At 43.2% G+C, this 23,621-nt stretch overlaps 1 protein-coding gene across 7 annotated transcripts in view; it reads left to right on the top strand.

Annotated features, from left to right (window-relative positions):
* The window catches only part of LOC148902069 (adhesion G protein-coupled receptor L3-like), a 180,976-nt gene that overhangs the window by 86,018 nt on the left and 71,337 nt on the right, over positions 1 to 23,621 (top strand). For all 7 annotated transcript variants that reach the window (XM_088990280.1, XM_088990279.1, XM_088990281.1 and 4 more), the window contains exons 5-7: positions 16,576 to 16,685; positions 20,817 to 20,831; positions 22,270 to 23,070. In XM_088990280.1, the coding sequence (XP_088846406.1) occupies positions 16,576 to 16,685; positions 20,817 to 20,831; positions 22,270 to 23,070 (926 nt within the window). The remainder of the gene's footprint in view (positions 1 to 16,575; positions 16,686 to 20,816; positions 20,832 to 22,269; positions 23,071 to 23,621) is intronic.

Here is a 23,621-nt window from a genome sequence, read left to right as displayed (position 1 = left end):
TAAACAAACACGTACACGCTGCATGCTGCAAACAAGCAGCAAACAAACAATGAATCGGCACCGGATGATCGTGCCAGGTGTCCTTTTAAGTGTCATTGATCTTAACGACCAGCACCTGCGAGGCTGCCGGCAGGGCTGACGTCGCTACCCGCTGTTCGCCAATCTGATCGGGACGACCAGCACCTGTGCAGGTGCAGGCGGGGCCGACAGCGCCCCCCGTTGGTCGCCAACCAGATCATGACACCTTCTTGTTTAGATTGAACAAGTAGGATGTTTATTTGCCGGAGCACAGAGAGCAACCGCTTCTCAGCATTGTACAAGAACTATTTTTTTTTTTAATCGCTGTCAAAGGACCATATGTAGCGTTGTTGCTGCGCTCAACATTCAGCATCCCTCATTTATCTTAACAGAGAATATCACAGCATTGAACAAAATGAGGATACAAAATAACTGTTTCTTCACAAACGCGTACGACAATTTTGGCCAGCCAAGCGCGTGATGGTGTTGCATGACCTGTCACAATGGCACAGACGGGGGGGAGTGTCAGCCGACGCCCACCCTCCATGGGTGAGGGTCCGCGGACGCCGGCCAGGGCGGGATCGTTGGGCCCACGCCCCCACCGTCTCTTTGAGACTTTTTTCCTTCGGCGTCCGCCTAAGTCCGAGCCTGTGTGTTGGGCAACCTCTTCTGGCTTCTCCGTTAGCAGGGAGAGCGATTTTTCAACAGCGCGTATGCATGGGAAGCCATGCATATTTGGGTCAGCAGAACGACACAGTAATAAAAATCGATAATACGAAATATATTTATAATTGAACTGTAAGCAGTTTGGTCTATCATAGTATTCCACAGAAAACATTCTTTAAAAAAACAACAGATTGACATCGAATAATATTCTGTCGTATAAACCTCGCGTCGGCCATTTTGAATGCTTTTTGATTTACGACCGTTTTGTCGCAACGTAACCCGGTCGTAAATAGACGTTACCTGTATTTACCTATCTATTCATGTGTGTGTGTGTGTGTGTGTGTGTGTGTGTGTGTGTGTGTGTGTGTGTGTGTGTGTGTGTGTGTGTGTGCGCATGTGTCTGTGTGTGTGTGTGTGTGTGTGTGTGTGTGTTTATTTATGTATGTATTTATTTATTTATTTATTTGTGTATCTGTTAATTTATGTATCTATTTATCTATTTACTCAACTGGTTATTTATCTATTTATTGATTTGTTTGTTAATTTATTTATTTGTTCGTCTGAAGGCTACAAGCCTGACATTGAACCGGAAGTTGATTAATTTTGGCTTGGAGCTTGTATTCCAGATCTGTTCTTCTCAACCACCCCTAATGCATGTTCGACTTTCAAACTAGGCAACGCGGCTGACTTTTCATGAAATTATTCGCCATCATTCTGTGTTATTACAGAATAATGTTCTTTTGGGGGGATTGCTTCATAGTTGAATTACCTGCTACACAGGTTTTCTGAAATAAATGTCTACACATGCCCCTCCCCCCAAAAAATATATTTGATCAAGTTCACCAATAAATGCCTTGACTCAGACAAACACCACCTACCTCAATCAGCGACATGCATTTTCTCATTATTTCTTCTGCACACGCTCTCAAAGGTTTCAAGAGTGGCCTCTACCGCTATCCTGTGAGAGCTAATTATGCCAGGCTATTTTGTAAGCGGGCGTGCATGTCGATATCGCACAGCGGGAGAGCTCTCCGTCACCCCATGCCGCATTCTTATTCATGAGTCTTAATTCCGTCAATGGCCTTCGCGGCTACTGGACCGTGGTTGTTCCTCGCTGCGGTGGAGTAAAAGTGCTGGTCACCGCATAAAAGAACGCCGCGCGTAGCCGCCCCCGCCCCCTGTTTGCTTTGGACATGTTGAAGATTGCTGCCTTAAAGCAAATTGTGTCCTTTCAGAGTGCTGACAGACAAGTGCGCAAGAGAGCAGCATATGGCTCGCTCTCTTGTTGCTCCTCTGGATAGTTTGAACTGTGTGTATGTGTGCGTGGAGACACATACGTCTGTGTAAACTCTCAGTCGTACAGGAGTGGTCCATCGATGAGAAGGTTTCTTCAGCCGTCATCTGTACAATTTTGAAGGTTTCGGACGTTTCGCCTCCTATCCAAGAGGCTTCGTCAGCGAACTAAAGTCTGACTGGTCGTATCGGCCCTATTTATATATTCCTAATGTCCAGGCATGGCGGCGCCGGACACAGCTATGATAGGTCACTACTCTCAGGTTGGGGGGAGCAGAGGACGCCTCCCTGTTGCCCCACTGATTGTTACTACATTCCTGACTAACGACTGGCCTATTTCCCCCACTCCCACCGGTATCACCTCATCAGCATAACGAATGTTGCCTAACCTGTTTTGCCTAAGCAGGCTATTGTATGAACGATCCAAAGGAGTTATCAGAACCCTCCAGCATAGGGCTATACTAATACCAACTAGCATTGAAGGTAGAGAAAAGGAGTCTAAACATATCAGGAGCGCACTCACTAACTGTGGGTACCCTCAGTGGTCATTTAACAAATGTCAGAAAGAAAGAATAGGGAATGAAACCAATAATTCTCAAGATACAAAAAGGAGAGGAGTAGCAGTACCTTACATTGCAGGAGTTTCTGAAAAATTACAAAGAGTCCTTTGGCAACATAAAATTCCTACTTATTTCAAACCGATAAACACGTTAAGGCAAAAATTAGTGCATCCAAAAGATAGGCTACCAAATGAAAAACAAAGTAATGTAGTTTATTCCATACATTGTAAGAATGAAAATTGTAAAGTACATTGGGGAGACTCAACAAATTCTCAAAAAAAGACTTTATCAACATCGCAGGGATAATACTAGTGGGCCTCAATCGGCAGTACATTTGCACCTAAAAGCTAGCAGCCACTCATTTGACGAAAAAAATAATTGAATCATTGCATGATAAAATAAAATTGTGTAAAATAAAATCGGTATTTTTCAGTATGTGCGCATATAACACACACACACACACACACACACACACACACACACACACACACACACACACACACACGCACACACATACACACACGCACACACACACACACACACACACACACACACACACACACACACACACACACACACACACACACACACACACACACGCACACACAGACACAGATATTTTTGCAGAGTCCTTCAAAGACACTTAGTCGGAAAAAAAAATGTGCCCATTTGCTTCCAGGTTTACTGGTCTGTTATAAAACAGACCGCAATGCTAATTTGAAAAAGTCTCTGCCCTTGTGTTTGGGCAGAGCTTGTCAGCAAAGTTCAACGACTCCATAAAACAGGAAAGTCCTCTATCGCTGCTCCGCAGTCTGCGAGCAAGAGCAAACCTCTTATTGTAATTTTATAGCTGGGGAATGTACCTTGTCGAGACTCGGAAAAGTACAATCATTTGTGAGCTGCGCGGCCTACGCTTGCACGTAACAGATCCGCTCTCATGGATTATTGTTCAAATTTTCCTTTGAATGGATAATCAATGAGGCCAGCGGTTCTCAAACGTTTTCTGACGTACTTCCTCTTTGGAGGAAAACACATTGGATGGTATTCGTTGAAAATGGCCTGACGTGCACGTCGATGCGGAACACCTTGTTACCGGGTTGTCGAGCTAAACGGATGTGATGCTCATACACCCAAATACTGGCAGCTCCAAATAAATTGGGAAAAAAATGAAGCATAGCTGTCAGATGTGTTTTTTTTTTTTTTTTGATGATGAAGGATACCGGGGAGTGAGTGGCGGTGTCGGGCTGGGGATTGTTTGGACCAGAGAGAAGCTTGAAGCCCAGATCAAAGACGGTTCATCTGAAACCAGCGCCTGCCGCTCTTATTGCCTGCCGAGGCTGCCTCCGCTGCCGCCGTCACGATCGGTCTGTCACCTTGAAAACTTGATGGAGTTTTGCCCTTCCTCAGACTTGAAACTTGGCCGTCATTTGATTATTTCTTCGAAACGTTGTCTTTGAGCTCCCAAAGTTATTTTACAGCGGGATCCTGAGCTATGAGTGACCCTAATTCATTGGAACTTTTTTTCAAATTATGAGCCAGTGGAACAGTGGTTTAGCGCGTCAACCTCACAATGCAGAAGTGTCGGGTTAAATTCCACCTCCGGGCTTCCTGGGTTAAAGTGTCCCCATGTTGGCGTGGTTTTTCTCCAGGTATTCCAGTTTCCTCCCACATTCCAAAATCATGCATGGCAGGCTTATTGAACACTCCAAATTGTCCCAAGGTGTGAGAATGGATGGCTGTTCGTCTGTGTGCCCTGTGATTGACCGGCATCGAGTTCAGGGTGTCCCCAAAGACAGCAGGGATAGACTCCAGAATACCTTGTGACCCTTGTCAGGGTAAAGCGGTCAACAATGGGTGGATGTAAAATAATGTACATCTTCTTGCTTTGTGTTATGAGAAAAAAATTTAGGCACGATAATTTAACATTTTAATAAATTACCATATACTGGATACATGTAAAACAATAAACCGCGGCAAATGATGATGTCATAGTTAAACAATTTTTTTTTACATTTTCTAGGCTTTTTCTAATCCTGAGCATCCGTTGCATTTTGTACCGTAATTTTCCTCACTGTAAGGCACACCTAAAAACCATCTTTTTCAAAAGCTGACCATGCGCCTTATAATCCGGCGCGCCTTTTATGTATGGCAAAAAAAAAAACATATTTTCAAATGTATGAAGCGCACCCAAAAGCCTTCATTTTCAAAAGATGACCCTTCGTCTTATACGCCGGTGCGCCTTATGTGAAGTAATATTGAGCCACAACAGGTCTGGCAACTACTGCCAGCAGCCAACGACTCCATTTCCCCCTGCAGCGGAAGTGGTGCGTAGCCTCAGCCTCTACTGCAGCGCCTTATAATGTGGTGTGCCGTATATTTGGAAAACTTTTACATATTTATATATGATATTTGGGAAACTTTTATCGTTCATTGAAGGTGCACCTTATATTCCGGTGCGCCTTTTATATGGAAAAAAAAACTTTACAAATACAGCATTCATTAGGGATGCACCTTATTCTCCCGTGTGCCTTATACACCAGAAAATATGTCATTCATTGACGGTGCGCTTTATAATCCGTTGCGCCTTCTAGTCTGGAAAATGCGATAATCCCTCCTTCCTGTATCAAACTTGAAGGTCGCTCGCCACCTCCATGCTGGACTTTCGTGATTGAGCTGGTGGGATTGGGGAAAAAAGGCGATCATATTTGACTGTGGCATATTTATTTGGAAGGAAGAGGACGACTAAAGGCAGGCGCGCATCCGTCGTTCCCGGCTGGTGGAGACAGAGCAGATTGTTATTGTAGCCACCTTCATCCCTTTTGTACGTGTGCGGTAATTAGTGGCTTAACACCCTCCCTGCAAGATAAGCTCTGCGCTGCTTTGTGATGTGTTTCGTGGAGCTTGCAAAGACGGGCGGCGCTTTGCGCGCCGACCCCCGAGATGGACACGGGGAGTTTCCATGGTGACTGTGGCTGGAGATGAAGGATTGGTGCTTAAAGGCAGGGGAGTGAATTTGAAACGGACTGTGTGTGTGTGTGTGTGTGTGTGTGTGTGTGTGTGTGTGTGTGTGTGTGTGTGTGTGTGTGCGTGTGTGTGCGTGTGTGTGCGTGTGTGTGTGTGTGTGTGTGTGTGTGTGTGTGTGTGTGTGTGTGTCTGTGTGTATGTGTATGTGTGTGTGTGTGTGTGAGTGTGACTTTGTAATACACTGCCTTTATTGATTTGTGTGTTGATTGTAATACGGTACAGTAAATGGAGTCCACCTCCATCTGCCAAAAATGAAGGTTCGGCCCAATCTTGGTGGCATTCCGATCCTCATTTTTTAAAAATGTATTTATTTATTTTACTGGCTCAAATTGAGACAACGAAGCTCGTAGCATTCTCATCACGCTGCATTCTTCCTCTCGTCTCAAACAGAAACTTTTTTTCTGTGTGTATTAACAGTCCAGGGATTTTGTTCTTCAATATTTTATTTTGTAGGAATCAAAATGAAAGAAAAAAAAATGTTATTCGCATATTTCATGCAGAATGCAACTCAAAAGCACATATAAACGTTTTTACCAAACAGAACAAAAGAAGACACAAAAGCAAAAATAATGAAAGTAGCATATTCAAATCATGAATAAAATGCTCAGCACATTTACAACTAAAAGCTTTAAAGCACTGGTGTTAAACTCAAGGCTAAATCTGGCCCACCAGATCATTTGCTTTGGCCCACAAAAGCAAGTCAGAAGGTCACATTTTAGTTTGCAACCAACGGGTGGCACTGCAGGGCCCTGTCTGCAGCTGTGTTGGTCGTTTTTAATCAGTGGCTGTTAAAAGAACTCCCGGCACAATTATTCCGTGTTGGGTTATTGTTTGTCTCACCCTGTTAGGTTTGTTTAATCTTGCCGTGTTTAACTTGTTTGGTATTTAGGACCTTTTTGTTGTCATGACTTTGTTGTTTGAGATTTTGTTCCTGCTCACTTTATTTTATACAATTTGTCAAATATACACAGTTCCTCCCTCCTGATTGCTTTTTTGGGGTCCACCACCACCACCACTACCTTGCAAATCGTGACGGAAACATGTCAACTTCTACGACGGTTGTTAAAATTTCAATCAATATTCATAGTTATTATATGTAATAAAACAAGAGAAATATAGTTTGCATTTTGTTGTCACCAAAACCCTCATGACAATAACTTTAGACCAGTGGTGTCAAACTCGTTTTTTTTGTCACAGGCAACATTGTCGTTATGTTTTCCTTTCAAGGTTATAAATTTGGGGAAACCATGAGAAATGTTCATCTCCTCCAAATATTACATGCAGAAGGCACAACAAATGAATGAATAACTACAATTCAAATCTGAAGTCGAGAATAATAACTGTTATTACGGAATCATACTGTCATGATCTGGTTGGCGACCAACGGGGGGCGCTGTCGGCCCCGCCTGCACCTGCACAGGTGCTGGTCGTCCCGATCAGATTGGCGACCAACGGGTAGCGACGTCAGCCCTGCCGGCAGCCTCGCAGGTGCTGGTCGTTATAATCACTGTCACTTAAAAGGACACCCGGCACGACCATCCGTTGTCGGTTCATTGTTTGCTGCTTGTGTGTTTAACCTTGGCGGACTTTTACTTTTGGTCTTCTTTTGCTACTTTGTATTTTTTCTGTTCAGATGATTTTGATGTTTTACATTTTGTTCCTGCTGACCTTTAATTTAATACACTTTGTCAAACAACCTCATGCTCCCTGCTGCTGTTTTTTTGGGATCCGCACCCGCCATCACCACCATGCAAACCGTGACAGCATGAACCGACCAACCATCGGATCCCGCAGGTACATCGGACCCGTCTCATTTCCACCCTGAGCCTGGCAATGCTACGTCCACGTAAACGTCCGGCCGAGACCTCCTTCCAGGTGGCCGTCCAGGGTGACACTGGGTGACTGGCATTGCACGCCCACGTCCAGCCACGCTGTCGTCGTGCATGACGAATTGAGTCTCATCCACGACGAGCCGTGCAACGTCCGCGTCAACGTCAGTCCGAGACCCCACTCACCGCTGGATCCCGGACCCGTCTCTGGACTGGTCTCGTTCCCCCGGTGCCGGGCAGTTCACGCCCACGTCGGCGTCCAGCCGAGACCTGGTGCCATACGGCCGTACGGGGTGCCATTCTGCGCCTGGAAGTGCGACGTCCACGTTGAGACATGCGCCGTCGCGTGAACGTGCGAGAGGGATCGCACTCACGCCCATGACGATCCGTGCTGCGTCTTCGTCCACCCCAGGCCGAGTCCCGTTCCCATCAGGCCGCCGCCCGTCGTATGCTGGAGAGGCAGCGGTTGTCCTCTCCACCGACCGTTCCCTGGCGAGTGGACCTTTTGGGAACTGTTGGGACTTCTGGAAGCAGCGCCTTGAAGGGGGGGTACTGTCATGATCTGGTTGGCGACCAACGGGGGGCGATGTCGGCCCCGCCTGCACCTGCACAGGTGCTGGTCGTCCAGATCAGATTGGCGACCAACGGGTAGCGACGTCAACCCTGCCGGCAGCCTCACAGGTGCTGGTCGTTATAATCACTGTCACTTAAAAGGACACCCGGCACGACCATCCGTTGTCGGTTCATTGTTTGCTGCTTGTTTGCGGCATGTATTGTGTATGTTTTTGTTTAACCTTGGCGGACTTTTACTTTTGGTCTTCTTTTGCTACTTTGTATTTTTTCTGTTCAGATGATTTTGATGTTTTACATTTTGTTACTGCTGACTTTTTAATTTAATACACTTTGTCAAACAACCTCCTGCTCCCTCCTGCCTGCTTTTTAGGATCCGCACCCGCCATCACCGCCATGCAAACCGTGACACATACAACAATTTGAAATTTGGGTTCCGACATTAGCAACCATCATGGAATTTTGATTTGCTTTCACGGGCCGAATAAAATGATGTGGCAAGCCAGATTTGGCCCCCGTGTCTTTACTTTGACACCTGTGCTTTCGATCCTATTTGAATACACCGTTGTAATTGACTTTTTTATATGGTCTTGGTTCAAACGGCCCTCCCAGTGAAACTGCTAATTAAAAATGTGGCCGACTATAAAAAATAAGTTGGACACCCTTGCTTAAAAGATATTTCTAAGTAAAGGAAATAAATAAATCGCTTTCTGAAATGAAAAGAAAAAAGACGCTCTGCTTCTGGTTGGATTGCCATCGGGTACAGAAACAGTCGTAATAGAGTCGTGGGGTTCTTCACCTTACACCTTACATGTCGAATCATTTCTTTTTCAATACGTGTCACGTTAATATTCATTTCACTGCGGTTGAAAATTATGACCCCCCCATTACACTACCCCCCATCCCTTCTCCCGGAAACCACCATTGCCTCCCATATCCCCAGATTGAGATAAAAACGGGCCTACGGCCCGGGGAGTCCCAAGGGGCCCTTCTTGGCTTAGGAAAATAAATCAAATGTCGGCAGCCAGATAGGGACCGGCGTGGTTTGTTGGAAAGAATGGAAGAATTCATCGAGGAAATCGTAAATCATTGCATGGGGCAGGCCCCGGCGAATAAACCTCACCCGCCAAACAAATCGATAGGGGAAATTATTGCGCATTCCACTGCATCCTTCCTGTTCAGGTGCTCCCCAGAGTTTGGATTTACTTGCGCATAACGGAGAAGTTGCACTCTGAGGAAGTATTCAAATGAGGTAGATTCCATGCATATTACAAGCGCTGGGCTTTTTTTTTCTATATCCTGGTTTGGTGGAAAATTGTCATTAGGTTGCTGTGACAGCCGAGCAAGCTGCTGTTCTTTATTTATGCTCCCGCGAGAGAAGGAGATGACGGAAACCCCGGATTGTCTTATTGTATGGGTATTAGTTGTTTTCACAAAATCTTTTTTCAACCCGATTTAAAATAAAAAAGAAGCATCAGATAAATTGATTATTGAACAAAAATCATGATTGTAGATGTCAAATTCTAAATGTTTACACCCGATACAGGTGATTGACAGATCGTCATCTCAAAACTATGGTCCCTAAATGTAATATTTGTTCAACATTTATGTTTTTAGATAATTGATAATCATTTTTGTCATTGTGTTTAGTATGTGTATTAGTTTTCATATTTTTTTATTCTTTTCAATATTTAGATCGAGCGTGTCTCTGTGTAAGCTCTCAGTCGTACAGGAGTGGTCCATCGATGAAAAGGTTTCTTCACCCGTCATCTTTACTTCTTTGAAGGTGTCGGACAGTTCGCTTCTTATCCAAGAAACTTCGTCAGCAAACTACAGTCTTACTGGTAGCAAAAGAACATAGATGGTTCGAAAGGGGAGTAAAAGAAGTGATTTTCATAAAACAACTAAATCCTTCTTTAAACCGATATGGTGGGGTGAGGTTCAATTTGGATCGTTCATACAATAGTCTGCTTAGGCAACATAGGATTAGTAATATTGATGAGGTGATACCGGTGGAAGTGAGGCAATCAGGCCAGTCGTTAGTCAGAACGACAGGAACTATCAGTGGAGCAGCTGCAGGGAGTAGTCCTCTGCTCCCCCCAACCTGAGAGCAGGGACCTATCATAGCATAGTCCGGCATCACCATGTTTGGACAATAGGGATATATATATAAGGCCTAAACTACCAGTAAGACTTTAGTTTGCTGACGAAGTTTCTTGGATAAGAAGCGAAACGTCCGACACCTTCAAAGAAGTACAGATGACGACTGAAGAAACCTTCTCATCGATCAAGCGTGTCGGTCATCTTTTTTGCCGCGGACCATTTTGTAGTTAAGGGTTCCTCTCAGGGGGCTGCTATGAATTTGGGGAAGCCATTAGAATGTTTCATCTCATGCACATGTTACATACAGAGCGCACAAAAAGTAATCAAGAACGAGTTTTCAAATTTGAAGTAAAAAAATAATGATTCTTATTGTGGTTTACAAACAACAATTTGAAATTTTGGTTTGGACTTTAGTTCACCTGGCAACCGGTTATGGGTGTCCCCTGCCTACTACAACAAAAGAAACTGTAATCGGCTCCAGCACACTCCATAACCCTTATCAGGATAAACAACTAATTTCATTATTTTCTCAATATTTTGTAGTCCCCCCCCCCTTTATTTCCAGCTCATATTTTTATACAAGTATAAAAAAAGTACTTCAGACAATATACTTGTGAAAGAAACGAGCATCTGACAAACAAAATAAAATTTTAGTCTAGCTAATGGATGATGGTGGCAATACAATACCACCTTAAAAAACAGCATGTTATTTTGTATTTTATGGATGTATATGATATCATATTAACTTGTTCCTATTTCAAAGTCCCTCCACAGGCCTGTGTTCCAATTCTGCGAGCTTATCGCCTGACGCACAAAATTAGAGAGCGGGATGCAAACATCTTATGAAAGCCACTAATCTGTACCAATGGATGGAAAGGATTAGGCTTGTCAAGAGTAAAAAAAATGCAAACAAGCAAAATAAAGCAAATCTAGAGGACAAGTTGGCACACTGGAAATTCTAAAAATGGTCGCTTCAGAACAAAATGGCTGCCTTTCTTTGCGCTTGTGTGTGTGTTCTCCTTTGTCTTGTCAAATATAAAATTCCTTTGAATTATTCATCTGCTACATACAAAATAAAAAACAGCACTGCTGTAAAACTTCTGGAGCAACATGTCCCTAATTTGATGTGCATTTTTGACGGCCTTGCTGTCAGAGTGTAGTACAATAGTTCAACTAGCAAAGCTAAGTTTTGCGTGTGTGTGTTCGTGTGTATGGCACACCGGGAGACAAGTGGAATGAGAGAAGATGGATGCGGTGGCTTGCAGCTGGGAAAGATAATGAATGAAGTAGACCGTGGGTGGCGAAGACCATCACTAAAAGCGTAATGGCTCCCTACAGAGGGACGAGGATATTGACTCGTCCGTCACTTTTCCCTTCACCGCCCGCCCCCCACTTTCAAATAAATACAATTCCTTACAAGCGTGTGCACATTGCAGGGGGAGATACAAACCGAAAAAGACAGCAGGACAGGGCTGCGTTTTTTTGGTTTATTCGTTTTGAAGCGCCAGTTGACGTTTTTGACAAAGGCGGCTGTCTCGCCAAACAAACAAACAAGGTCCACCTGAAACTTAACAGTGTGCCAGTCGGAAAAGGTTTCAAAAACACAAAAGTATTTGTCTACGACAAATATAACTGGGCCATAACATTAGGTACACCTTCAAAGGCGTCAGAGGTACAGTGAGACCTCAGCTTACGAACACCTTAACTTACAAACTTTTCGGTTTACGAACGTCAAATTTATGAAAATTAAACCTTGGAATACGCACTACTTTTCGCGATACACACCTACCAGGGCTGGCGGAGTGATCTTCGGATCTTCGGCGGAAGCACACGACCAAACAGCGCTCCAGGTGGTGCACCTTTCCACAGCTTTTTGCAGATAATTTTACTATTATGGGACCGAAAAAACCCACCACAGGCTCGTGTTCAGCCGAAGAAGACATAAAACAAAATTACTGTCGAGGAGAAGAAGGAGATCATTGAGAAACACGAACGAGGTGTGCGCTTGTGGCGTCACATGTGCTCACCGCGGCTGTCATGTGAATCTCAGCTTGACACATCTTTCACACTGTGTGCCACTTCCCTGAGAGTAACTTTCGACGACCATTCTACAAATAAAGAGCCCGGTACCGTCCACCATTGCTACCATCCTTCGACGAAAAGCTTTGCACAAAGGCGTTATTTAGTCGATGCTTTCACGTGATTAATGACACCGAAATTCTCACGTGCGAGTTGACAGCTCGGGCGGGGCCACCGCTCCCGACCTCTGCCAGCCGAAGAAGACACTTCAATTTCATTTCATTTCATTTCATTTCATTTCAACGAGTCGCTGTCACCTCACCAGTGATATGATTACGACGCCTCGCTGTGTCTTGTCCTGGCAAGTCCAAGAGTTTGCTTGTTAGCCGCGATCGCGTAAGTTTGTTGCTTTCCGGGATCGTGAGTGTGCCATTTTATTTTGCCTAGCTTGACAGGCTGGACGGATCGCCCCTCCCGCCTTCTTTTGACGCATTTTATTCCGCATCCGTGGAATCATCGGACTCGCGCCTTTTGTTGTAATAAAATCTCTGCCAGCACCTATGGGACTCGAAGTGGATGCAGATGACATCGAGGAGCTTGTTGCTGACCATAATGACATCCTCAAGACAGAGGATTCGATTTGCCTTCAAGAGATCAAGCAGAAGCAGGCCATTCAAGAGTTGATGTGCAGGCTTTTATTGAATAGTTCCATCCAGAAAAGGCGATGAGAATCATAATGATGAATGATAATGCGATGCCTCAGTTTCGTAAGGTCTTACAAGTCAGAAAGCAACAGGTGTCAATTAAGAACCATCAACGACCATCACAAATGTAAATAAAGTGACTTTATTATACAATGCAGTGTATTTTTTTCATTACAATACAATAGCACAATTATTATACATAGAATTAGGTATGTTGTGTGTAGTTTTAAGGCTTATTTAGTTGAAAATTATATTTTAATGGAGACCTGGGAACTGATTATTCTCATTTTATTGTTTTCCTATGAGAATTTTTTTTGGGGATACACACTTTTCGCCTTACAAACTCTGTCTGGGAACCAATTAAGTTCGTAAGCCAAGGTCTCACTGTACTCATCTGGCAAAGCTTTTTCACAAATACAAAGCGCTCGCTTGAGTTCATCGTGATATCAATTGCTCAACCATCAACGTTTAACATCTTAGGAGATAATTTGGAAAATTAACTCATTGACAAACTCTTCTTCTTTTCCTTTCGGCTTTTCCCTTCAAGGGGTCGCCACAGCAAATCAGTAAGTTTGTGGAGAAGTTTCTGAGGGACTCCAAGGAGAAGTGAATTGAAATATGTGCAAAAATGTGTCCACTCCAATGCCAGGGCTTTTGTCATTTTTACTCAAATTGCAGGACCCACATAATATTGAGTTTTTGAACTACATAAACATTCAATGCAACGTAACAAAGCTTAGGCTCCCTTCTTTCATCAGAAAAAAATAGTTAAATCCTGAGTTATATGGTTCTGGAGTTATCTGAACTTGAAATAAAATACAATACATATGTCGCGCTTTAACAAAAAAATATATGTCGAGCTTGTTTGATTCAAAAGTTATCTGCAGGAGAAGTGGGGGCAGCTGTACAAAAGGCAAATGATGCCCCATCGCGGGAGGGAAAAACATTGCCAGCAGTCTGACCAGTGCTTTATTGACACCCTCCTGCCCCAACAAGAAAAAACAAAACCCGAACAAATTCAGGAATGGAATGGAAAAGCATGATCCACATCATGCTTTTCAATTCCCGATTAAATCCGGGAAAAGCAGCGAATGAATTAAATACAGAAAGGAATTTTATTCAAATACAATTTTCCATTTTAGTCCTCAAGTACTTTGTCATGTTAAAAATGCGTATTCAAAAATAACTTTCCAGCATAAGAATTAAAAATAATAATAATTGGGCACCCTCGTGTATTTTTTAACATTAATTCTGTTCACATGTTGTACAGAATCTTATAGTCTCATTTCTCTGACATATTCGCAGATTATTCTGTTCAACAGATCGAATATCTCGTTCCTTGTATTACTTTTGTTCTTGTTTGTTGTAAACTACACAATTGGACATATGACACATAGATCGTACTTTACCATCTGGATCATTTTTATTTTTTAGCACTTGTCTTCCTCATAGTGGATCTACAACCCACTCGTGATGGGTCTGCAGTGAGGCATTTGAGAATTGCTGGTGTAGAGCCGCACTGGGTGATTACAACGATTACAGTTTGTGCTTACATGCAGCTCTGCTCCTCGTTGCTGCCTCGCCGCTTCTCAGCTAGCGGCCACCGCTCTAATCTGCCTGACGACAGAATAGGACGAGTTGCGGGGAGCTTGTTGGGTGTATGTATGTAAAAGACATGGACTGTGGCCAAACCTGGATGGAGGATTGGGGGAGGGGGTATTTCATGTCATCCGGAGCTAACACCATCGGACGACAAGCAATTGTGGCGGTTAGCAATGTGTGCTGCAATAAAGCAACAAAAAAGAAAAGTTACTTTGTTCCTGCCGTCAAATACTAGATGTTGCTAATTTATTGCCTTAAAACGAGGTTGTCAAACTGAATTTTGGCCGCGGGCCACATTGTAGTTACGGTTTCCTCTCGGGGTCCGCGACGAATTTGGACACGCCATTAGAATGTTGCAAAGAGAGCTGACAAAAAATTAATTAATAACAAGTTTTAAAGTTTGTAGTAAAAAAATAATGACTGTTATTGTGGTTTACATGGGACAGTTTGAAATTTTGGTTCAGACTTTAGCAAGCATTGTGGAAATTTTGATTTGCCTTCGCGGGCCAAATAAAATGATATGGTGAGCCAGATTTGGCCCCCGAGCCTTGACTTTGACACCTATATATATGTAAAAAATCTCTCTCTCTCTCTCTCTCTCTCTCTCTCTCTCTCTCTCTCTCTCTCTCTCTCTCTCTCTCTCTCTCTCTCTCTCTCTCTCTATTGTTTTCTTGTGTTTTTAGGCGTCACATGATGCTCGTGTAAAATCTTTGAAATTAAAATGTGAAGTTCATTTTTTTTCAATTTAAAAAAATCTAAATAAGCTAAAGAAAAAGCAAACCGGGACTGACGGTTTTCACTGGCTGAAGAGCCACTGCGGCCGCGGTAGAGGGGATTTTGCATGTAGGTCAAGATGAAGGCTCCTGGATTAAAGTGCGCAATCATCCCATCGGATACACACCATGTTGTTTAATCCCTCAAGAGGAATTTATTACAAACTGTGATTGCATTTGCTCTCAGCTTTACAACGAGGAGGAAAATACGTACATGACATGCCACCATGATCTGCTGAGGTCCATGGCCCTCGGCTCCCATTGCCGGCTTCGTGTTTGTCAAAGGTCTAACTGGAGTCCACTCCAGCCCAAATGGGCTACAAAGCCACCAATGACTGGAATGGTCTCTCACTCACAAAGACCTTTAGCTTCTTGTGTACTTGACGGGCATTTACTACCGGAGAATAAACTCCGTAGGGCAATTGTGTCGTGAGGGATAGACAGTAGACCGACTATATCTCATTACTGGCTTGAAATGAGATGCCCCACTCCCCTCCCCATTTTCCTTTTACAATCTCTCATATGGTTCGATTGATTAGCGGGCAGCCAATCAATGTTAATTAAGGTGTAGAGAATCCTTTAATTGTGCGGTATGAATCATTGTGTCAGACCCCAACTTGACTTTTGCAAGCAGGCGTCACTCGAAGGGGAAATAGATACCATGTATGTTGCAAGATAATCATGGGCTGCAAATGAGTATAGATCGGAAGGAGGCCCGTCTCAGAGCATTGATGTAAAGAAAGACAGTCTTGTTCCTGGTTATGAGAGGCCGATAAATAATTGTGAACTTGGGAAAGGCAATTAAACAAATCGTAACGTGTGCAGCGGCTGTTAACACGTCCACAGAGGTACTGGGTTGATTCCGAATTGGATTGGGTTGGATTGGATTTACCTTTATTTGTCTCGCAGTAGAGGAATTTACATATCACAGCAGCAGCAAAGTGATGAGGGTAAAAAGAAAGGAAAGAAAGAAGTAAAAAAACAAAATACAGGAGCTGATTCAAAGGCAGCCACTGTCGCGGCGCCATCTTGAAGTCAAAACGACAAAAAAAACATATTTGCTGAATGGAATTTGCATGTTCTCCTAGTGCCTGTGTGGCTTTTCTCCGAGTGTTTGCTTTCCAATCATGCTAACAATGCTAACATTCAATGCTAACACTTTTCATTCTGACTTCAATTTAGACTTCTCAATTAACCTATTGTGCATGATTTTGGAATGTGACACACCAGAATACCCGTAGAAAACCCACCCAGACCAGGGAAGGCCGTGGCCTCAAATCAAACCCATGACCTCTGCACTGTGAGATAATAACCAGTTGAGCACCGCGATGCCCTTATAGCAAATCGTCTTGATCATTTGACCTGATCCGATCTAATCACTGTTGCTCACGTATGACCTTGATGTGTGTTTCAGATGTAATAACCGGACACAGTGCGCCGTGGTGGCCGGACCAGATGTATTTCCAGACCCCTGCCCAGGAACTTATAAATATCTGGAAGTCCAATATGAATGTGTGCCATACAGTATGTATTCTCTCATTTACTCTCCACGGCGGGAAGTATTCATGAGCGGGTTATCACGTATGTTGTCCCCGTGGAACTGGAAATGTTTATTCACGATTCTGACGTGTTTTTTTTTCTCTTGCTTCAATTTTCCTTCTTGCTTCAATGGGGACATTTTGAAACAATGTGTTTCTAGATTCATATAGCCACTGGTCAAAAACTGACATGCATAATGAGACAAAGGGGCCATTTATATATAATTTTATAATTGAGCAAAATCAATTTGAGTGGCAGGTAGACTACATCTACACCTACCACCATATTGTAAACCTTCTCTCGTTTGATAGTGACATGATTTGAACAAAAGTGTTGTCGGCGTAGACTTATAAGTTAGCATGGCCTTACTTAAGCACATGCACGTGTGTTTTAGCTGAAGAAGCATGGATTGGCAAACCCTCATTGAGTTCCTTCTCAGAGTGGTCCACATCTGAAGGTCACCCAAGCTCAGATGCTATACACGATCAATTATTGACTGTATTGATGCAAAATTGGATGTGTATCATTTACCGCCTCCAGTGCCTGTTCTAAATGAGGGAAAATGATCCGTTGCGTTTTGATTTACCAAGGGAGCCGTGTGCGTTTTATTTGAGCTTGTCGTCTACTTCCTCCCCGGTGCACTTTCCAGATTAGTTACACTCCCGTCTGACCGCAGTGATGTGACCACCCTATACGAAGCCTCATAAACATGTCCGACGGATGGCATCTGTCCGCCCCTCGCACATTGACTCTCCCTGTCTATTCTCCTCGATCCTTATTAAAAAGCTAAACTTTCTCCAGAGCGACTCCTCCCGAAGGCCGGGCCCCCGGAAGAGGTCAACACTTGTGCGGGTGACCTCTTCAGTGTTCTCAGTCGGTTGTAATGAAGTTCTTACATCTTCTCAGTGGGCCTTCAAATCTGCTAACATGAAAGGAAAATGTCGGCCTTTCGCAAACTGGCTCCGCTGTGGGTTTTTGTCTTTCTTGCCATTCTTAACTGTCACCTTTCAATGTTTTAATTCTCTCGCTCCAACTTGGAGGTTGGCCACTTTTGCTACGTTCCTCATTTGGAGTGGTACAATCAAACTCACAAGTTAACCAATGACCAGATGTAAATGTATCTGTCGAACATAACCATCACCTCTACGAGAGCTAAGACACACTCCTATTTGCGCTAATTTCATAATTAAAAATGTTCATTTTCATTTTGCAGTGAGTTCTCATGTGCGGGAAAAGTTCAAGCGCCAGCTTTGTAGGTCTTGGTGGCTCACGGTAACCGTGATGTCCACCATGTTGCCGGGTGCTAGAAATGCAAGAACCCGTTGCAGGTCAGACTGTAGTCAGAATTGTAGTTCCTCTATACAAGGTAGAATTGGGGTACGGCAACATTCAATTGAGTTGCGGTCCATACTTTTGTGCTCTTTCTGGAACACTGTTGTATTAAGTTCATCCTGTCTACTTGATATATAATTTTAAACAGATTCTTTACAGATTCTTTACTTCAGACAGTGTATTGTAGATGTTCAAATACCTGACATGTAAAGAATCTGTTTTAAATTAAATATTTCTGGAATATTCAAAGATGGCACCCCAACAGCGTTTTCTCAGGCACACTGTTAGTGGCAGAGTAGCCTGAAAACTCATTTGAGTGTTATTGACATAGTTCTACTTCTACCACATGGATGCAGTACCCTGAAGGCTAAAATGAAGTCATTTTTTTGAGATGCTTTTTGACAGTTATTCATCATAAAAATAAATTTCAAGCTATTTTGCTTAAAATACTCCAAATAATAATGAAAAATAAGGAAAAAAAACACGACAATCAGGGTCCTCTCCAGTGCAATAGCGAGCGCATAGTAGGTTGGCACGGGCTTGGCAACACCTGCTACCAATTGTTGCCCTTCTGTGCTGGCGAGTGCAAGCACAAAATTGATTTCCCCGCACATGGCGTTTGCCTGCAATGCAGCCCAAGACCTAATGCGGTGGTATTTGTTCAGAAAGTGAATTCGCTCATTACACCTTTGCCAAAAGCAGGCTTGTGTGTGTAATTGTTTGTAAACCCCCTCACTTGTGTTTCAAGTACATTCTTTTCCCATTTTGTGTACAGATTCATATTTTCTCTGCGTTAGCTTGCATTACTTTTGTTTTTTGGTTTCTTTTATGAGTGAATGGCAGCTCAGAATTGCACCCAAAATCCAAATTCCCGGTTTGTTTTACCATTTAAGGAACAAATCCCAAATTAATTTGATTAATTTTGGGAATTCATTGTGCTTCTCCTGAACAACATCACAGCCCCCCTGACCCTCTGGTAAATGTTGTCTGTTTATATCGTGGATTGTACCCCATATGTACCATATATGCTGTTCAAAGCACTTTTCCAACCATCATATTCACTTAAAAAATACAAATTACAAACAGGTTGGAATGTACCAACACTGTATGTGGCCGGCATTCTACCGTACAGAAATGTTTTCCTTTCTGGTTTCAAGAAATGTACTTTAACATTCGTAGTCCCTCCTCATATACTAGCTGATGGCAGAAACCGCAGTGTTATTTCACTATATTTGAAGTTTGAAATCCATCCGTGTTCTGCGATCCCAGTTAGCATGTGTTAAGCTAACCCGGAAGGATCTGTCTCTCCAACCTAGCTGCCAAGTTTGCAAACTCCTTTTGTGTTAAGGTGGTGTTAGAGGCCATTATTGAAACGCTGCCGCAATGGAATTTAATGACTGATTGTTTAACAGTTTCATAAAATGCTAATTAGGAGGCTTAACATTCCCGTACATGGACGGACATTTTTTAATTTTGCTACGGACAATGCCGCATTACCATTAGAATACTCCTGTGACACAAGTGTTGTGATTCATTGTCACGCAAATCCAAAATTGTAATTCAAAATTGGATTTTAATGGCTGAGTCACATCTCGGTTTGAGTCACCACAAATTCATGTACAGCCCTGGAGTGCAATAATTTGCAGTTAAACGACTCCTTCCATATTTTTTAATACTTGCCCATCTCAATATTCCCGAAAGTAGTATTCCAAAACATTTGAAGAGAAATTTACGAGCATTTTCCACCCTTTTTTCGTCTTTGGAAGACAACAAGAGAATATTCACGTCTACTGAAGCCTTTCGAAAACATTTAAAATGAATTGATGCTTTTTTGCGCCGGATGCCATTTCGCCGCGCACAAATGCTTTTTTAATTGAGACTGCCCTTGGTTCTTCTTTCAGGGCCCCAGTGTGGACTCCGGGGCTGGGTGAATGCCAAATTGTCAGAGCACTATTCTACATTGTCAAGGTTATGACATAGCAGCAGAGTAAAGCCATTGAGAAAATTCAAGCGCGACACACAAAGAAAGCAGACGATGAGCTGAAAGTATCAGAGGGCTGATGAGATGGAGATGAGTATCCAGCGAGGATGGCATCATCCTCATCCTTAAGGCGCATGCTATTCAAAGCGCCGTAATCGACGTCATTAATTAAAAAGCTGATAGGATGGTGTTAAGGCCTTCGCCGCTCGTCGCTTCAGAGAAAAGAACTATGGCTGCCGTTCCTCCCATGAATCTCTATTAGCCGCTAATGATACTGCTCTGACGCCTTCGCCGTCATGGGTTAATTATTCACCCAGAAATCTGTACCGCGAACATGATAGCGTCGTCGCTCTCACTCCCGTCGTCATATCTCAAGAATAAAGTAGACGGTACTTATAGTAAATCCGCATACATCAACTGGATACCTTATCTCACTTTCTTCTGTATGCTCAAAATGTTAAATGAAACCATATGGAATATCATTTCGACTCTGCTGGAGAGAGAAAAACTGATGTGTTTAGATTCTGGATGAAATTTCAGGACTTCCTCCTAATTTGTTTAACTGTCCAATGTTTCATTTCTATTTCCACAATTTGTGTAACAGGGAGCTGAATGTCAAAAATCAAAACAGGTGTTTGAAGAATGGAAATTTCCAAGGACACTCACGACTGGATTGAAATTATACACTATAGTTATACTTAGTACACCATTTTTTTCACCCAAAGTGTGACTCATAATGGTGTCTTCATTAATCTTTGTTCCTGTCTTTTTCTCTTTCTTTCCCCATTCATGCCAACATGTAGAAGTGGAGCAAAAAGGTAACTAAATTCCAACAATTGTCTTTGTTCACCTCTTTCCAAACCATGACGCATGCTGATGGGATGTATTTTATTTATGTAGTTATTTTGATTGTGTTAGATCTGGGTTTTATTGTGTGTCGTTGGTGTGCATGAAAAAAAAATCCATTCACCGGGGCAATCAGCCGACTGCTTATCTGAGCTCAACCTTATCAGCTGCATACTATTAAAGCTACAGCTTTATAAGGGTGATCAATAGCTTGTCCAATAAGCTGTCAGCATTTTTTTGATTATTGCCCTAACATGATGATGGCTATAACCTTCAGGGACTCGCTAATCAATAGTGGAGACAGATCATAGTCGCCATATTTATCCCTTATCAGCAGAAACGGCTTCAAAGAAGTGCATAGCGGGTAAACAAAATTCCTATGAATGCCATCATTGTGTGCTATCGTTCCAGATTTCTCTTGCGGTGTGTTTGTTTTCTTAAAGGGGCCTCGTCTCTTTCCTTACAAAGCAGCCCGAAATGTGTCCAATTGAATTATGCCACCTGGCAACCAATGAATTGTGGCTTGAACAAAATTTGGAGGAGGAGCTATGCTCCTGGAAACGGCAAAATGTGTCATACTGGACGATACATCTTTATTTCGGCTTCAGAACAACTTCAGCTATAAGGAAGTGTTTTACAGATCATTGAACATAAAATAATGGCATGTGTTGAAAGTGTTGTAAAATGATTATTTTCACAGCCACCAAACTGTTGGTATTGACATCATAATGGCGTACAGACTCGGATTTTAGTTTTAGAAAAGGGAATCGGTACTTACAAACTAATTTTTGTCGCAAGCCACATTATAGCGACCCTTGGCCCCTTGGAGGGCCATTATGACTGTGAAAACATGTAAAGAAGTTAAGAATTGTTGATTGAACTATTGTTTAAGTTTCTGTAATAAGGGGTTTGGCAACAAGAAAATGCTAGCGATAGCTCTCTGATTACATTTGAATAGTTTAAATATTAGCACAGATTTTAGCAATCTTTGTCGAAGTTAACATGTCTGATTTGTGCTCTCATATAAAAAAATGTGATGGCTAGATATGGCCCTAGGGCCTTCAGTATGACACCTGTTACTTACCAATTTCCTACAAAGATGATTTCTAGATTTTGTCCATCCCACAATGTGTCTGTTGGTCGCCTATCATGCTGAATTAAAATGTAAGCAAATGCGTCTGAGGCTTCCGGATTTTAGAAACACCAAAGCTGAGACTAGAACCCAGACCCACTCATCCATTGGTGCACATGGTAGTTACAGCATGTTGAACCGTTGCAATAATTACGAGGGTCAAATCGTCGTTTTGAAACTATATAATATAGACGGTTGGTTGGGTGAATAGACAATCTTGCTACCGTTACCTGCCAATGTAACTCGGTACTTGTTTTTCCCCGATTTTGGCTCCTCAGTATTCCTGTGCCCAGGACTTCTGCGCAGGGTATACCAGAGCGAGCACCTCTTTGAATCGGATCACCAGTCCGGAGCATGGTGCAAGGACCCCCTCCAAGCGTCTGATAAGATCTACTACATGCCTTGGACGCCCTACCGTACAGACACGTTGACAGAATACTCCTCAAAGGAGGATTTTGTTGCCGGTAGGCCGACGACGACCTATAAACTCCCGCATCGCGTGGACGGCACGGGCTTTGTGGTGTACGACGGCGCGCTGTTCTTTAACAAAGAACGAACGCGTAACATCGTCAAGTTCGACCTGCGGACTCGGATCAAGAGCGGCGAGGCCATCATCGCCAACGCCAACTACCACGATACCTCGCCGTACCGGTGGGGTGGGAAATCCGATATTGACCTGGCGGTGGACGAGAACGGACTGTGGGTCATCTACGCCACAGAGCAAAACAACGGCCGCATTGTTATAAGCCAGCTCAACCCGTACACGTTGCGCGTAGAGGGCACTTGGGACACGGCGTACGACAAGCGCTCGGCATCCAACGCCTTCATGATCTGCGGGGTCCTCTACGTTGTCAAATCGGTGTACGAGGACGACGACAACGAGGCCACGGGGAACAAGATCGACTACATCTACAATACAGAGCTGAGCAAAGATGGCTCCTTCGACATCCCATTTCCCAACTCCTATCAATACATCGCTGCCGTGGATTATAATCCGAGAGACAATCTGCTTTATGTTTGGAACAATTACCACGTGGTCAAGTACTCCCTAGACTTCGGCGTGCTGGACAACCGCCTCGGTAAGTCTACTTTTGGAATTCTATCTCATGGGTGGGACCACGCGCTGAGGAAAAAAGATTGGACACAGTACAGTGGTACCTATACTGAGGAAATTCATTGGTTCTGGAAGAAATTTCAGAAGTGCAAAAATTTTGTTAGTAGAGATGCATTTTCCATGTAGAAACTCTAAGTCGTTCATTTAGTTTGTTTTTTTGCCCTCTTTGATTCATGTTCTCGCTTGGAAGTGGTTTTTGCCATGAATTTTGTAAAGAACTGACCAAAGACCTTTCAAGAACTGACCTTTTCGTCATCTTTTAACCATCATTGGATAATGTACAAACATTCGCATAGTGAGTGATCACACGACTGGTAAACGTGTTTTCTGGGTGATTCACATGTACGTAAAACTATTGCAACCCCTTCTGGAAAAATGACGAGGACGCTGCATCAGCACCTAACAATCTACACAAATAGACACATACAATAGAAGTCCCTCTAAGCCAATGGGGTGTCAGAATTATAGGTACTAGCCAATGGCAGATCAGCCACAAGGATGTCACATTCAGGAAAT

Source organism: Hippocampus bargibanti, linkage group LG02 (genome assembly GCF_051943395.1).
Source record: "Hippocampus bargibanti isolate YZ-2025 linkage group LG02, ASM5194339v1, whole genome shotgun sequence".
In the NCBI taxonomy this organism is placed as follows: domain Eukaryota; kingdom Metazoa; phylum Chordata; class Actinopteri; order Syngnathiformes; family Syngnathidae; genus Hippocampus; species Hippocampus bargibanti.
This window is presented reverse-complemented; position numbering and strand designations above follow the sequence as displayed.